Genomic DNA, 17,547 nt, shown 5'->3' on the forward strand with positions numbered 1-17,547 from the left:
GGGAAATGTGCATTCGCTGGTACGGGTGTTACGGAACATTAGCAGCCAGGGAACAGAGTAGGGTTTTATTTTGGGCGGCCGGGGAAATCACCACAAATAAATCTCTAGTCACATGGCACCTTGTCTGCTTCTGACCAGCTTGGGGCAGTCTGAGCACGTTCAAGGTCAAAGATGGACAGAAATGGGGGCCTCTGGTCCACGGGTCACCTGGCAAGGACACCAGTGCTTCTCAGTAGAGTAATCAGCTGCTCCTGCTGCATCCTCCAGCCCCAAACCAGCAGTGCCCTGCCAGCCCCTCTTCCCAAACAGAAGCACACCACAGCTGGGCGTTAGTGTAAATGACAAGTTTATTGACAAGGACAGAAGGTAAAGCTTTACCAAAAAGTGAACACATCAGAGTGGATATGCAGTACAATGGAATGGCATCGACACTGAGCAATGCTCCTTGCCTGCCCTCCAGCTCCCCTTCCCACAGACCACGCTTCACGGCATGCACACACAGACACAGCACAGGCCCAGAAGAGACGCACAGACACCGGGGAGGGAGGAAGGAGTTCCGGGCAGGCGAGGGATTTGCTCAAGGTTTCGTTTAATTCTTTCCCATGTTCAGGCTTTACAGGGGGTTTAACTGAGCAAGACTCGTGCCATTATTCCCAGGGATCCTCCACCGCCTCTCCCAGGTCAGTGCCCTAATCAGCAATCTCCATTAGCCAGCACCACAGCCAGGGGAATATGGGGCACTGTGCAGAGAGAACAGGGCTTTCCCCTGCTGCCCCCTCACACCCTGGCAGGACTCAGGCTTGCTCTGCCCCCTCCCAGGCACAAAGCTGATCTCCACGGTGGAAACTTATGAGAGGCCGGATGCTGCTTCACAGCTTGGCTCTGAGGGGAGAGAAGCGTGTGCCGGCACTTTATGAATTACTGTAATAATTATTTCCGCAGTGCTCGCAGCCCAGCTATCCTCAGGGCTTTAGACAACCAATCAAACAGCCAAGCTGGTGCATGCTCAAGTGCCCAGTTTCTACAACTCTGTCCCGCCTTCTGCCCAGCCAGGATTCATGCTGCCAAATGATCTCTGCACCGAGGACGCTGGCCAGCACATACAGCAAAGGATGCAGTTGCTCCCAATCTTCACTCGCTTCCCTGGCTGAGAACTGGCTTCGAGCGGAGTCTCCCCACCATGGAACCATGTTTCATCCTGCCCATGACCTGGCCTAACCTCACTGGCCCCTTCCCTTCCCCCTTATTCTCCTGGTCCACCGTTACAGTCCCGTTCTGTATCCCCAGATTCACATGCCCCGAACAGGTGATCCCCGCCCAGTCTTGGGCTTCAAGAGCACAGGCTTTGACGGTTGTTTGTGGTCACATTAAGGGCATCACTTCACTCCTGGGGGAAGTGCTGTGCCAAGCGTCAGCTGAGAGCAGTGGGGACTGCAGAAGCCGTTCTGGGGCTGGGTTGACACGTTCACTGCGTAGACGGATAGAGCCAAGCCAGCTACTATCCCCGCTTTTGTTTCACCTTTCATGGTGTCTATTCCAGTGCCTTGCCTGTGACAGGGAAACTCCCTGGCTGGCAGGAAGCCCAAACAGCTGCCCTCCACCCTGGGAGCCTGCTGCATGAGTAGGAGCTGAGGCAGAGAGGAGTAAGGGAGCCTGTGTTCCCAGGCCAGTGAGTTTCAGACACTAGGAACCCAAATGACCCTCAGTCTACTGCCTTTGGCACAGAAAGCCCAGCTCTGGCGACTGAGGATGGAGGGAACGAGCCTGTGAGATCACCTCACGTACAGCACCCACTGGCCCCTGCAGCAGTAGGGTCATCTGGACCTGAGGGTTTACAGGGCAGGAGATTGCACTCAAGACTCTCCCCCTTCACTAAATATTTTGGGTGTCACAAGTGGGGGGGAGGGGGAGGGAGGTGAGCTGCGACTCCCAATCAGCTTCTCGGCGACTCTCCTTTGCACCCCTGGATAATGGGCACTTCCTCCTCAGGAACTTTTGACGGCAATTCTTCCAGGACCCTGCGAGAAAAGGCTTTCCAAAGCCAGGGGCAACTTGCCCGGCAATGCCAGTGACTGCGGGTGAAAGGGGGACGAGGAGTGGCTTAGACTCCTCCAGAGAATTTAACCTAAAGCGCACGGCCAGATGCTGCTGTGTCCTCCAGCTTTTGCACTCATCCCTCAGCAGGAAAGCGCTCGAGGATGCTCCCATAGAGAACCATAGACAAAGTGGCTGTGACCACCCTCTGCCAGGATTCAGATTTATCGCACGGGTCCTTCAGCCTGGACAGCATTCGGAGCTAGGCAGAACCCAACTCAGCAAGCTGAAGCTGACCCAGGGGGAGGAAGGCAGACAGGCTGTCACAGGAAGACACAGGGAATGAGCGGGAAAGGGGGAAAAATACGCAATGACTGCACCCCATGCTCTGTCAAGAGCCTTACATGCTGTTTCCGTCCTCATTTTGCCATCTGCTTCCCCATTATCAAACCAGACCCTGCCAGCTCCTGCTTCCCCATGCAATGAAGACCCAATTCCAAACCCCAGGACTGCAACTAGGCAAGATAGCTGGGACACAGATTTTTTGGATGAGCATCGAGCCCCCCCTGCACAAGTACGACCCAAAGCCCCATCCAACCCAAATAGATGCACCTTGGATCCGAACCGGTGCTCTCCACATATCACTGGCTCCTCAAGGCTACTCTAGTCCTAGCTCACCTGTGTTCCCTTGGATGTTTTCACTACTCCAGATCGGGTTTTTTTTTTTCTTCCTTTTTTCATCTGGTTACAATAGAAAAAAAACCCAAACGTATAAAAAATATAAAATAATAAAGTGCAGTTTGTGTTTCTATGATGCCTTTGCCTTGTTTTAATGAACAAGAGACTTGTCTTTTTCAGGTTTTAAACGAGCCATATATTACAAAATATCAACTACGCCTACCGCGGTTTAGAAAACGCTAAACATTGGCACGAGATGGAAAAGCCCACAAGAAAGAACGACAGAACAGTGGCGCTGGGGGGACACAGGAGTGGTTGAAGCAGTGGTTACAAAGTTTCCATGGACGCTAAAAATATCAAACAGTTGTTCCCTATATTATTATTAGCATGTGGATACTAATCGCTACCTTGGTTTCTCGGTGCGTTTGTCTGAAATCCTACACATGAATACAGCTGCTTCCAGTTAGAGTTCTTTGTCTGCACCGATAATGGGAGTATCCAGAGTCTCCCCTCCTCCCTCTGCAGGGTGAGACATGGACCCATGATGTTAGTTTTTCAAAATGCCGTCGTAGACCTGGTAGATGTACTGGGACACTTCAGGAGCCCGGCACTTCAGGGACAGCTAGGAGAGACGCGAAGCCGAGGTTAGCGTAAGAAGGCAGCAGATAACACACAGCCCATCTCTACGAGCCAGCCTGTTAATTCCTCAGGACCCATTTCACTGCATTGGATCCACACTCCACCCAGCCTAATGCACAGCGAGGCTGCCGTGGTGCTTCACCCGTCCCACAAGGTGCCATGCACACCAATGGTGATGCACGCAGATGCTTAATAGAGAGCCAGTCTGGCCTAGCAATTGTGCTCCTTGAGCTGGAGACTGAACCCAGGACCCTATGGATCTCAAAGCATGAGCCTCTACTAGTTGGGCTAAAAGACCATGTCCCCTAACTCTGCTGCAGCAGCAGACTCAAACCTCAAGGGGGTGACAAAGAGCCACACCATGTTAGCACAGGTTACAATTGTGTTTTCCAGGATACCAGGTTTTTGTGTTTTTTTTTTTTTTTCTAATTTACATACAACTTCAAGTATTTAGTCCCAGTTGCTCTCCCCAAAAGCTACTTACCACCGAAGCACTGAGTTCTGCGAAAGCGCACTCCCGCTCACGTACGGAAAGCTAGCCAATTTTGTGACCGAATTGGGGAAAGGACCAACAGAAGATAAATGGGACCCCACCCTTACGAATGCCTACTCCTTAGCAGTATGATTAATAGACTTGCACCAGTGTTCAAGGGGGGACCTGTACACTCCTGGTAGTCCTATCCCCCAGAATCGGAATTCACACCACACTAAACCAAGACAGTGCCAGTGGCTGGCATAGGTCAATAACCTTGAGAGGTGCTTTCCCTTAAGGGCAATGCTAACCACCAAGCTGCCAATTCCCCTAATAGCAGACCAGCTTGCAAATCAGACCCCTGCTCGCACTACTGTATAACTAGGGAGCTTAACGCAAAGCCAAGCTCCCTTTTCGGTAGTATATTTTCAAGGATTTTAATTTTCTTTCCACACAAAGGGCCCCCCCGGGGTGTGCCTTGAGATTCTCAAACCAGGAGAGAGACTCCAGCAGCAGCGAGGAGAATCTACGATAAGCAGTAGGGAGGCAGGACAGCTAAAGGAAGTAGCTACATGTAGGATAAGCAGCGCTCTTGCCTTTGAATGGCTGCCACAGAGGCAAGGCCAAAGAAATCTCCGAAGTCCGGACAGCTGGTCTCTGCTTCAGCAGTCAGCATGGCAGAAATCTAGTCTCGTTTACTAGAGGGGGAGGTGGAAAGGCGGGGGTTGTGGAGAATTCTGGCAATGCTTTTGTGTTGATTTCTCTTGGCTGATTCTCGTGGTAACAATCTTGGCCAATAAATGTCTGCTGCTGAGTCAGCATTAACCCAGCTCAGCGGGCCACGAACATAGCTATCATCAGTGGTTTCCCAACTCCTCCCAGCTCAGCAGGGATTTTCTTTGGTGTTGAAATTAACAGGCCCTGCCCCAAATGAGCATGCTGGGAAAAAGCAGACTCAGATTTGAGATTGCTTGGGAAAGGATGTGTGACCTCTCCTCTCCCTCCCCCCAAGAGCCAAAGGGTCTTACTGTGTAATTCGGATTCCCCGGCTGAATACGTAGCTCAGCCAAGATCCAGATGCCGTTGGTGAGCTTCAGAGACTGGTAGAGCATGTCCTGGCCTTCCACATTCCTCTTGGCAATGGTGTAAACATTATTGTTCTGCAGCTTACTGGAAACAGTGTCTTCAAATAGAAAAACACCTCTATTAAATCAATGGTCACATCAGACATACAGAGACAAAAATACAGAACTATACCCCCAAATGTCATCTGTGTTATCCTAGACCCTAGGAGCCCTAGTCACGGACCATGGGCCCACTGTGCTAGGCAGTGAACCAACAGAACAAACGAATACATAGATGAGGAAGAACTGGCAACTGCATGAGACAGTGAGTTTATGGGGGAAGGTGTACATTAGAAAATGAGGCAAGAGCAGATTTGGTCATAAGTGCTCCATTTCCCTGGAGACCTCCCTTCGGATTTGGGTCTCCCTGCTAATTTAGCATTTGCTTCTCCCGCAGGGGTCACACTCCCACCTCCATGATCACACTACTCTAGGCAAGACGAGAGTTCAGCAAGGCCTGGGTCCCTTCTGGGAGTTGCAGATTCCTAGTTCCCCGAAAAAGCCCAGAACTTGGGCGAGCTGATTTTGGACATTGTGCCATGCACTTCTGAGCCAGAGGATGCTGCTGGGTAAGAACAAACGAGATCATTGCTTAAATTGCAACTTTGGCTTCTTAGTCATTAACACAATTCTCTGAATTCAATCCCTTTTCAGTGACTTAGCGGATGAGAGAAAACGCTTTCCCTTTCTGCCTCTCGGCAGCGGGGCCGTGATGAGGTTTTTATACGATTTGTGACTGGTAGCACTGGGAAGAGACGTATAATTTTACCTGCACATAAATAGATGGCTGTAACCATGACACCTATTTCTCAGGCACCTCACAGAGAAACAAGAACAGCAGCAGGGATCCAGAACACACAGCATTCAAATCAATGGCCCACACTGATGGCCTGTGGAAGCCAAAACCCAACTTAAGGAGGGGCTGGCTGTAGTCTTTCTGAGGCCAGAAGGAAAAAACTCTGGGCCACAGAGGCCAAGATATGAGCAGTACCCCTGTAAGTCTCATTCCTAAAGCCACACAACCTGCTGACCTAGGAAAGCAAGTTCAGTACACAAGAACATAAGAATGGCCATACTGGGTCAAGACCATGGTCCATTCCTGCCCAGCATCTTCTCTCCAATAGTGGCCAATACCAGAGCTTCAGGGGCAGTGTCCAGAACAGGGCAAATCTGGAGTGATCCACCCCCCTCTTCCACTCCCAGCTTTTGATAGTCAGGAGATTCTTGAGATAACCACAAATGTCCCTTGAGGTCCCAGCCACTCCTGGCTGTTGGCTACCGGGGTAATTTCCTGGCTTTCCAGGACGTTACTTACAGCGGTAAGTTCAGCTGATATTCTATCTACAAGTTCACCAGGTGGTTCTTGTGTTCTAGCCAACTTCCAGTTGGCTTGAAGGTGTTGGCACAAAGTGGGACTGGAACTCAAGCTGCCCCAGGCTGCCAATCCTTTTGCTCCAATCACTTAGACCACATGGTCATCCTTTCGTGTATTGGCTGAGGGCGCAATTATTCATAGGCTCAGGAAATTCAGAAAAGGGAGGAACAAGGATGTGGCCTGTATTCCCAGAATCGCCTTCCTGAGCAAAAGGGAGATGGAAGCTCCTCAAGCAATACACGCTGGGGGGAGCCTTCTGATGCCCGTTTTGAAACTCAGCTCCCTCCTGTGCTCCAAAACTGTTACAAGTGTTTACCGCACAGGTGAGCTGATGGCACTTGGCTGATTAGAGCACAGCATTTTCAACTCACCCACTAGAGAGAGCAGAAGGAAAGTTCAATACAGTCTATTTCCAACCTCACAAATTCAACAGTTCCCTTGTGCCAGTTCACCCTACAATGGTGAGGTGCGTGCGCGTGGAAACGAATGGGCTGGGCTGTGTTGAACCCTGGTCAGTAGCTTGTACTTTCCACAGCAACCAGGAAGATGGAGAGGAAAATGCAAATTTGGCTGCATGCAGCTGGACAGACCCAGGGTGCCCTTTGGAAACAGTGGCAAGTACACCTCAAGGAAGGCAGCAAGCACTGGCCCAGAAAACCCACTACATGAAAAGGGATGGTATGGTGGCAGGACAGTACAGCGTCCACATAGGTAGCGTGTACCTGACCAGCCAGTCTCCAGGCAGCACCTTCAATCGCCCATGTTCACAAATACTAAAATCCAGAGCACCACACAAAGGGTTTGTTTAAAGAATGGAAGTGATTAAGTCAGCACTGGAGCAGGGGGTCAAAGAAAGAGCATCTGAGTCTCAATCCATACAGCAGAGAGCAGGGAAGGGTCTGACTTCTCACGCTCACACTGCAATCTTGCGCTGGAGCAACTGCCTTTCCTTCCTCCACTTACCCAGCAGATCAGGGCTGCAGCTGAGCTGCTGTAGAATCGACTATCCCTGAAGAGCGGAGAAGCTCTCTCCACAGCATGGGAACTTTGAGTTCAGGCTTTACTCAATGAAGACCAGCAGCTGGACTAACCCCGCTACCCTTGGAGGCTTTAGGACAGTGATTTGCAGAGGAGGGGCAGGGTTCATGCAGCTAACTACTCAGACAGAGTCAGGTTTGGGTTTTCCTCTCTTCCTTGGTTACTATGGAAACTAGGAGAGGCAAGTAACTAATGAATTCCTGAGCCAAAACCCCTCACTCCCCACTTCTCCTCCTACTCCATACGAAGGGCCCACCTGGGTTAGGAAAAGATGCAGGGCAGAACAGTCCGCTCCTAAGCTCAAATGGAGCCAGAACAGGCATGGAGAGGCTCCGTTACAAGCCGTATCAGCTGACAATTGTGCTGGGCACAGACAAGCCCCAGATGGGGATCAGGATACAACCAACACATTTGTTTCTTGTGCAACCTAAGCAGATTGCCACACAGAAAAATCTGCAGAGGACCCGAAAGGCAAAGCTCTACTAATGGTGGGGATGCTACATTGGGCAGTTGCTCCTGTCTGAAAGGAACATCAGCCACATATTAGTTGCAACTTAGGGGTAGATTCGCTTCCCATGGGGAATGGAATGGGTCACGTTTAAACCCTGATGTTTAGCAGCAGCTGCTCCCTGGCAGCATGCAGGTTCAAAGCGCACAAAGAGGCAGAGTACCAGCTCTATAGCTTCCGATACCTTCGCTCCAGTCACCTTAATGATGGTTGCTACCAATACATTACAGAGGGTGAGGCGCATCCTTGCACAGGATTGGCATCCCGACAGCCTGGATTCTGTTGGTGCAAACTAAAGGCTCTGACCCCCAGCAGGGGCACTGAATCTAATCGCAATTGGAGCCCTTAAGTCTAAACTGGGGACCTGCTGAGAAGCTTTTTTTGGCCTCTTACTAGCAGCAAGCCTTAAAGATGTTAGAGAATTGCTAATTCGGCCAAGCATGTCATTTTCAACTGTTGTTCCCCAGACAGGGGAACTGGAGTGGAGCGGTCCAAGATCACACGGGAAGACAGAGCTGGGGTTAGAACTCCCAGGTTCCTGCTTTTGCTGTCTTGGAAGCTCATCATAAGATGGCTGGACACAGAAGCCATCAGGTGACTCAGCCACTTATAACAATCCAAAGACAAGCGTGCTGGGGCTTGGATTGTCATTTGAATCTTTCTGCCTCCATCTCTATTAATACAGACTTCAGGATAAACACACACTGGAGGGCGAGTGTCATTTCCAGTTTCCTTCCATCCCCAGGTAGCAGCTCCAGCCACTTCTCTGTAAGCAAGTCTAAACCAATGTCAGTTTCTCCAAGATCGGGCAGCGTCGCTAGGCAACAGTGCCAGGCAGTGCCTTGCTCAAGCAGGACAGTTAATGCCATGCGACAGCACTGCCTTTATAAACAGACATTTGCTGGGAGCTGTGAGATCAGCCTTGCTTTGAATTGTGCTGCGTGTTTATCAGTGAGAAGAACTGCAACACAAGGCAAAGCCTCGGTTAATGGCCACACAGTACAAGCAGGTTTCAGAGCAGCAGCTGTGTTAGTCTGTATCCGCAAAAAGAACAGGAGGACTTGTGGCACCTTAGAGACTAACATTTATTTGAGCATCAGCTTTCGTGGGCTATAAAAGTGAGCTGTAGCTCACGAAAGCTGATGCTCAAATAAATCTTAGTCTCTGAGGTGCCACAAGTCCTCCTGTTGTTTTTACAGGACAAGCAGAAGCTTGTCAAAAGGCCATGCTGACTGCGTGCAGACGCCCTTCTCTGCACCTATGGGACCCGATGACAGTGCAAACCCATCCGAAGGATTCATGGTTCCTTTAGCAGCGCAGGATAAGCTGCATCCGTCCTCAATATGCAACTTCAAATAGGATTTTGTGAGGGGTTGTTTTTTTTTAAAAACATGTTTGTCTTCTATACAGAAAGGGTTATTTTTAATTGAATTTTTAGATGAAAAAGGTAATGACAGAAGGAGTTTTCCTTCTAGGAAAACCTCTCGAATACATAACAGCCACAGCCACCACCACTTCTGCCCATACTTGTTAATGACAAATTTAATGATCTTTTTTGGGAGGGAAGGAGGGATGAGATGCCAGTTGCCAATTAAGGCCTCCATCCTGCAAAGACTTGCTTTACATTGCAAGCAGTTGCAATGGCTTCAATGGACCACTTGCTTGTGTAAAGTTAAGCACATGCATAAGTCTTTGCAGAATCGAGGCCTAATTTTATAAAGGGAAAATAAAATTAATATACTATGCTCAAAAATATCTGAACTGTGCATTTTGTAACACAGGGAATTCACACACACACTGAACCAGATGGCTACTCTCATCTGACTAGGTCCCGGATACAGGATCACATATATAAAGCTTTGCCACCTACTTATTGAGATGGGCCTTTTTCTGAGTTCAGAGCCCTCAATACTATTCAGCAGTGAACAGTACAAATCAGCAAACAAAACCTAATTACTTTGTCTGCAGTCATGCAACCCTCAAATGCCTCCCTGTGCTTCTAGCGACATTTGACAGAGCCTGCGGAGTGAGCTGTAGCTCACGAAAGCTTATGCTCTAATAAATTGGTTAGTCTCTAAGGTGCCACAAGTACTCCTTTTCTTTTAGTAAAGAGATGGGTTCAAGCAGAAGGTGCATCTGCAAATCTTGCCTGATCCCATCATGAAGAATCAGTCATTTCCAAGTGATGTCAGAAGCACAGGGCTTTGACTTCTACTGCATGATCAAGGAGAAGCTGGGGTTTAATTCTGACATGGAGGAGCCCACCTTTAAGGTTGGGGGGCAAGGGGTTTCCATACCCATTCAGTAACTGGCCTCTCAGCAAAAGCACCAGTTGGACATTTGGTGGGGGTGGGGAGTTGGGTCTGTAATGTGGACATCTGTCTGCTGGGAAATTTACTGTGACCCACCAATCCATTAGAGAGACCACTGAGCAGGCAGATGGTAACTACCGTCCCTATCAATCTGGGCTGCCACTGAAATCAGAGCATGAGGCGAAAAGTGCCCGGGGCCAGATTGTCAAGGGTATTTAGATAGCTAGAGATCAGATGGGAGCCTAGCAAGGTGTACAAACTGCCTATGTGAGTTAGGCACCTAACCTGCTTCTCTAGATTCTACTAGGTGTCCATCTACATCCTTAGGTGCCTAACCACCGTGGAAAATCTGGCCCCATGTCCCATGCACTGTCCAATCCCCCACATGTCCCTCATTTGTAGGGTGAGAGGTCAGGAGTCTGTGGAAGGAGAACAAAATGTCTGAGGCATTGAGTTAACCTGCCATTTTCTGTACTCTGTTCTTATTGGCGTCAGCGTCTCCCCTTTGCCATTCATAATCCCGGGAAGGAGCCCACTCTTTTGGCAAGGAACCGTGTGACTCCACAAATTTAGACTGCATAGAACCAAGGAATCAGGGTTGGGGAAGAGCAAGTCTTCAGTCAACTTGTACAAGCATTGCCCACAACCGGCCAAAGGAGCTAAGACCAGTTACGGAACATGGACCTATTTGTGCTGTAAAGATCCTGCCTGCGAGCCTCCTTTAGGAGGGAGGCTGTATTTCACCCTGCATATGGAGAACTAGGCCATATGTTCAAAATTGCCCAGTGCCCAGCTCCTCCCCTTGGAGAGCTATGGAAATCTGGTTGTTTTATTTAGGTGTGCCAATGGAAGCACTGGGGTGCTGAAATCTTTTGAAAACCTGTCCCGTCTTGTTCTTTGAACAGATTTATCACACCGACTCTGGTGTCAGAATTAGCTCCACTGTATTCAAACCTCTCTCAGCAGCAAAGGGCTGGAGAGGACTCAGAAAGCCACTTTAGACAAAGGAACACAATCTTCCCAGGACATTACATACAAAGCACAGAACTATGGTGACTAAGAGATCAAAAGCATTCTTTAGATTAAACCCAAGTATTGAAGTGCAAACCAGTGAAGGGTTTCATTTGTATGTCAAGGGTCGGGCGAAGAGCAGCAAACAAAAGGCATGGATTGTATGGGAAAAGAATAGAAATGTACTAAGATCTTAATAAAAACACACGCAACTGAAAATAATGGGACTGTCATTCCACCCCAGGGTTCTGGTGACACTGATAAAGAAGCAGGGCAAACAAGGTTATCAGAACTGCTCAACAGAATGACAGCGAGATTACATACAGCCAGACTGGCATTATTCTTTAATTGTGTGCACGTATGCACACAGAGGTGGAATTCCCATCGTGGAAGGGTTTTAAGAACAGGTTGGCCAAACACCTGCCAGGGATGGTCTAGGTTTCCTTAGTCCTGCCTCAGCGTTGGAGGATGGACTAAATAACCTCTTGAGGTCCCTTCCATCCCTACATTTCTATGATTCTGGCACACCCACAGACAATACAGCTCCTGTTTTATGTGAAGGGCTTGTCTGGACTAGGGTATAAGGTGTGTTTTTAAAACGTATTAGCTAAAATATACAGGCAGTCAGACAAGATGATAATATATAGCCCCTTTTGGCCTTAAAAATCTATTAACATCTTTTAAACTAACATGTTTTAAGAAATTCTAGCGTGAAAAAGGAAAATTGTATTTTAACATGCGTTAGTCAGTGGAGGAGAATGTGTGTTTTCCAAAAAATTACCTAAGCTAAATACATTTATGAACTTGGTATCGCACATGCATGGCAGGAACACTGACTGATGCTGGGAACTATGAACCTGTTTAATACCATATCCAGATGGCAGCTCCGACATCTCACGAGTAAGAATTTCAGTGCAGAACAGGACCCTGTATTGAAATCTTTCTACGCCTGGGGAGTTTCTAAACTTTGCCCATCACTGCTCTGGAGGTCGCAGCTTTTTAAGCTCTTCTCACCCTTTAACTGGATTTTTCCCTGCCTTTTCATGTGAGCAGAATCATCGGGGTACCAAAGTCTTAAATTAGCATAAAAGCCAGCACATGAGAAAATTGAGGTTGTACCTTTAATCTTAACTCTGACCCCTTGTGTGTATCCATGACAACAATCTAATTACATGATCACATGGTTTCTCCGCTAAAATATCATACAACTGTTTCCCTATAGCCTCAGATACACGTGCAGAACCTGAATGTATTTAAAATATAAAATGCACCCATAGGTATACCTTAAATAGGAGAGGAGTCCATTTAGTCACACTCTGGCCCAATCTGCACACGACTGTTAAGCAAGACCCACTGATTGCAATGGGACTCATGAGGGCATTGTAGTCACTTATGGGATTGGGGGCATAGGCCCAGATTTTTAAAGGTATTTAGACGTTGCTGCACTCAGCACTGCAACACCTAACTGATTTAGGAGCCTAAATAACTTTTTGAAAATGAGGCGTAGGCTCCTCAACCCGCGAGGCAGTGCAGCATCACCTAAATACCTTTAAAAATCTGAGCCTGAATGTATAAAGTCATACAAATTCAAGAGACAAAGTCACAGCTAGCCCATCCTGGGGAGACAAGCGTAGGATTGCTCCTCCCAGTACATTTTGCCCACAAAGATTCAGTAACATTTGAAATGTCTTCATTGATAGAAATGTTTGTGTTTCGATCTGCCTTTTATTTAAGGAAAAAGGATAAATAACCAGAGTTATTAGGCTAGAGGTGCTTTGAAATCTGACTGCTGCCCAGTGACAGACACACAATCCTGGATGTATAGTAGCGCACAGAGCCATACAAGAAATTAGCAAGCTGCATCCCTGACTCAGTAAAAAAAACTGATCTCTGCTGTAAAGAGATTTATTTCTAATTTAAATGTCCCCTCACAGAAATCAGCATTCATCACTCAGCTGGATGGCAGGGCTTCTGGTATCTTCTGTCTGGATTTTGTAAGATTTAAGCATTCACGAAGATGGAAGGGAAGGGTCTTCATGGCAAGGAGAAAGGATGCCAGACAGAGCGCATTGATAGAGGGAAGACTGTTTCGATTAGCCCCCACCTCGGCTCCTCAGGAGCCTATGCACAATTGTCGGTGTGTTCACTCCATCTGTCAAAGGTCTGCTATAGCTCTGCTACTATATTTAAATAACCGGTTTTGCTGTGATTATGGCAGATCAGCTGGGAAATGGGGGTATTTTAGCTCACAGCTCAATTCGTGCTGTTGAACAGGAAATCAGCTAGACTGGAGAATGAATGTTGTCGTTAACAGAGTTCCTAAACCTGGAAAAGATCACACCACCATGTGTGGGCATGTGCTATTCAGGAATTATTTAAGTGGGTCTCATGGGATTCATATCGATTTATGTTGACAAAGACGGCTTGGACAACTGTCGAAAACTAGCAGCTGTTGGAAGCAGTGATCTGTGCTGAAGAGCAGCATCGCAGCAAATTTTGAATCATAGTCAACACCCACTGAAATTCACAAGCTTTGTTCATGGCCACCGCTACCCTGGCACAGCTGAAAGCTAGGACTAGGTCCCTTGAGTATCTCTGTCCCCGTCTATGCCAAGGGTATGAAAGTTACACGGCTACACTGTTCAGATTCCTCATAACGAACACAGGAGAGCTGAAATTTACAGTGAAAGCTTTAAACTACTGCTGGTGTCTCTAGTGAGAAAAAGGCCATGATAACAGAGGTAGATTGTTTAATCCACACATCCAGGGCAAGTACACACAGACTTCAGCATTGCAAGCCACTACCCTCAGAGGGAAGATTGGACGATGGCCAGAGGTAGCCTACAGTAAGGTCTTGTCTACACTAGGTTTTTAGCCATGACCACCAGTGCAAACCCTTAGTGTAGACAAGATTTACACCAGTGCCGGGTGGTTTGCACTGGTGCAGCTTCCTCCAGTTTGAAACTGCAAGGGTACAAATCGTGTTGCATGTACATCAAGTCTGCACCAGTGTAGACACAGCCTAACACTGGTTATTCCCATGCCAGGCTCTCAGCCTTCTGCACCCACTAGCTCTCAGCCTGCTTGGCTCTACGATCCAGGTGGTCAGTGCAGAAAATGGCTCCTGTAATTGCAGCAGGGATGAGGCATCAGCTCCGAAGACAAGAACAGAGGTGTCAGCTGAGAAAAGGATTTGAAGTCTGTTTATCAGACATGACCCATTTTCCTCCCTAAACAAGCAGAGGAGGCTGGCACACACTGTAGCCTCCCTAGCAATGGATCACACTCAAACAGGCACCGTTTCCAAAGCTCTCGCTAAAAGACTGACAGGAGCTTCCTCTCTCTGAGCCCTGGTGATGGCTGCAGATAACACTGCAATAGAGCAATGTTATTACTCACATGGAGAGTGCAACCGTGCAGAAATCTAACGGGACTGGAGTGCTCCTGCATGCCCCTCCGCTGAGAGCTGGGCTTCATTACAATTCCAAGCAAGCCCAGGCAGAAAGGCTGGCACATGGCTGGTAAAGCAGCCAAACAGTGAATGCTGCCAATTACTCTGCATCCTTTAATGACTCCCAGTGAAGGGGAACAGGTGGGTAAAGCGGAGAAAGCACTGCAGCGTATAGGCTAATCACAACCAAGGGTCAGGCAGAAACCTTGACAGTACAGTATCCTACAATTAGAGGCATTACAGCTTCCTTAGCATTGGCCAGTGGGATGGCCGCAAAAATGGACCAGATGGCCCGTTGATGTATGTCAAGTAACCAGGAATTAAACTCCTTATTCCTCGCAGCAGACAGATCCACTGCAACTGTGGTTTATAGAGGGCAGAAGAATTTGTTTCTGTAAGTCTTGTCAGAAATAAAGCCACTTGCGGAGACTGAATGTTTAGAATCTAGGCCCGAGGGGATGGGGGAAGGACTTTAAAACCCTGACAGATTCTCCACTACAAGAACGAAACCTTCCTTCTGTGCCACAGCGCCCAACAGACAGAGTAGCTAATGGAGGACGGTGGAAGGAGAAGGGTGTGATGGATTACAGGGCAGAACTTCCAATCAGGTGGAAATGTCTGCGTGCCATTTGAGAGGCTGGAATAAAGGGAGCGGCAGAGAGGCTGCCCTCGCCAGAACCCCAGGAACAGAATCAAGTCATAAGATCCAACAGCTGCTATTTGCATCACATCGTTTGTGGTCCAAAATGGAAAAAAAGTCATGGCTACAAAGGCAGGGGGTTGTTTCTGCCTGTGACTGAAGTGAGAGGAGCGTTCTCCCTGCGTGATGGCAGGCAGGAGAGAAAGAACCATGGGTTTGTGATCAAGAGGGACACACCTCTCTGTAAAACATACTAGCTTTAGTTACAAGCACTTGGATCCCATCCAGGCCTCTCAAACACAAACAGTGCAGCTCTACTGGCCACGTACTCCCTCATCCTTCAGTGGCAAAATGGTCTTCTATACTCGTGAGATGTTCATTGTCTAGTAGAGGCAAACAGCTAACTAAGCACTTGGCTCAAGTAGACAGGGTACAGCTGAAAGCCAGCAACATAACAATAAACAATAGCAATATATGACTGTGGCCTTACACCGGGCTTTTCATCCGCAGATAACACCTCCTAGCTCTCCTGTAGGGCTTTTCATCAGGAGAGCTCAAAGCACTTTACAAAGGAGCTCAGTATCATTATTCTCATTGTGCAGATGGGGAAACTGAAGTAATCTGTCCAAAGTCATGCAGGGAACAGAACTCCAGTCCAGTGCTCTAACCACTAGGCCAGGTTATACCCACTTACTTGCGGATGGGGAAAGACACAGGAGGGACAAGTGACTCATCCAAGGTGGCACAGCAAGTTAGTGGCAGATCTACATCCCACATTCCCTCACTCCTAGTCTTGTTCTCAAGCCACTCAACCACAGCTGCCCCTACAGCTAACTAGCCTTAGGGATCCCAGCCTGACAATGAAAGATGACAACTTGGAACCAAGATGAAATTTCTGTGATGTGGGTTAGGGTACAAACCACAGTAACGAGCAGGAAGGATTTGAAATCAAGCCCAAAGCTCCCTGCTCAGAGACACCATGACAAGGAAGGCAAATAAACAGGAAAGGGATAATGTAAGAACTATAACAGAAGGAAAAAGGGAACAGGTGAAATCCTAGGGAGGGAACTGTTTTCAGAGACATTCACTAGGGAAACCTCCTTTTATGGAATTCAGCTGAAAGTTTAGGTTAAACAAATCCTTGGGGCTAGAATTTGGAACTGCTCAGCCTGTACCTGCAATCCTGCTTTGTCAGTGTTGTCAATTCACAATGCTAATGACCGGAAAAAACTTGACTCTCATATCGTCACTCCTGTGCATTACACGAAGGCTCGCTGCGGTCCAGAACAAAGTTACTTACCAGCATTCAGGTGACACTCTTTAATCTGGAACTGGAGCTCGTTTTCATTTGGAATATCCTTCCACGTGGCAAGGAAGACCTGGCGTTCTACATACAGGAAAGACAAAGGTCAGCGTCCCACCCTCCTGGTTCTCTGAACTACCCACATTGCCATTCCCAACAGTCACTGCAGAAGGACATGCTGCAGAGATAGAAGAGGCCTGCCAGGTCGCATCTAGTCCATCCCTTGGGGTCTTGTTCAAGAGTTTTCCCTAAAACATGGTGGCTAGCAATTTGTCTAGCCTAGTTTTACTGAAAGCAGCAAAGTCTTGAAGACCATTTGGATCTGTTCCCAATGTCTTTGCTGCAGCAGACTTTCACGAGTCAGGAGCAGGTGGGGTTTGTTAGGAAGAGCCTACAGCTCAGAATACAAGAACCACATCATGCAGGATTCCCCTTTCCCATCAGCAAAAAGGGCCAAACGTAGAACCCAGCTATGATTCTGTTTTCCAGGCACCTTCTCCACCTCTGATGTAAAAAGCAGACTATTGAACAGGAGAGAACATGAAGAAGGGGTTACAGCGTAAGATTTATGGGCTAAACCCTGGTCCCACTGAAGTCAATGAACAACTTCCATCAGAGCAGGATTTGGCACAGCGTACCTATGCTTGGCAGATATAATCAGACCAGAGGAGGGATGTTCTGGAAATGCAACTGCTTTGAATAGCAACAGCAGGAGAGCAGGGACTGGCTAACTACACTGCCCTGGCACCCCAGTACAGATGGGTCTCTGCTACAGATGGACTGGCACCAAGCTGTGCTTTGTCAGGACACTGTACTCTGCCTGCCCGCGTGGCTCTCCAAAGAGCAGAGGGACGCTGGCCAAACAGTACTCACCCATTTTGCCGTCCTCCACGAAAAGCACGTTGAGAGGAATAAGGCAGCTAAAGTAGAAGACGTCGATGCTGTTTTTCACAGCCACCTGG

General features: G+C 48.2%; 1 protein-coding gene across 7 annotated transcripts in view; it reads right to left on the bottom strand.

The window, feature by feature from the left end:
- Positions 1 to 329: 329 nt before the first annotated feature.
- Positions 330 to 17,547, bottom strand: part of AP2B1 (adaptor related protein complex 2 subunit beta 1) — a 98,759-nt gene continuing 81,541 nt past the window's right edge. For all 7 annotated transcript variants that reach the window (XM_073315538.2, XM_073315537.2, XM_073315532.2 and 4 more), the window contains 4 exons: positions 17,459 to 17,543; positions 16,583 to 16,669; positions 4,852 to 5,006; positions 330 to 3,334 (listed from right to left, as the gene is read on the bottom strand). In XM_073315538.2, the coding sequence (XP_073171639.1) occupies positions 3,260 to 3,334; positions 4,852 to 5,006; positions 16,583 to 16,669; positions 17,459 to 17,543 (402 nt within the window). In that variant the 3' untranslated portion in view covers positions 330 to 3,259. The remainder of the gene's footprint in view (positions 3,335 to 4,851; positions 5,007 to 16,582; positions 16,670 to 17,458; positions 17,544 to 17,547) is intronic.

Source organism: Lepidochelys kempii, chromosome 17 (assembly GCF_965140285.1).
Source record: "Lepidochelys kempii isolate rLepKem1 chromosome 17, rLepKem1.hap1, whole genome shotgun sequence".
Classification (NCBI taxonomy): Eukaryota; Metazoa; Chordata; order Testudines; family Cheloniidae; genus Lepidochelys; species Lepidochelys kempii.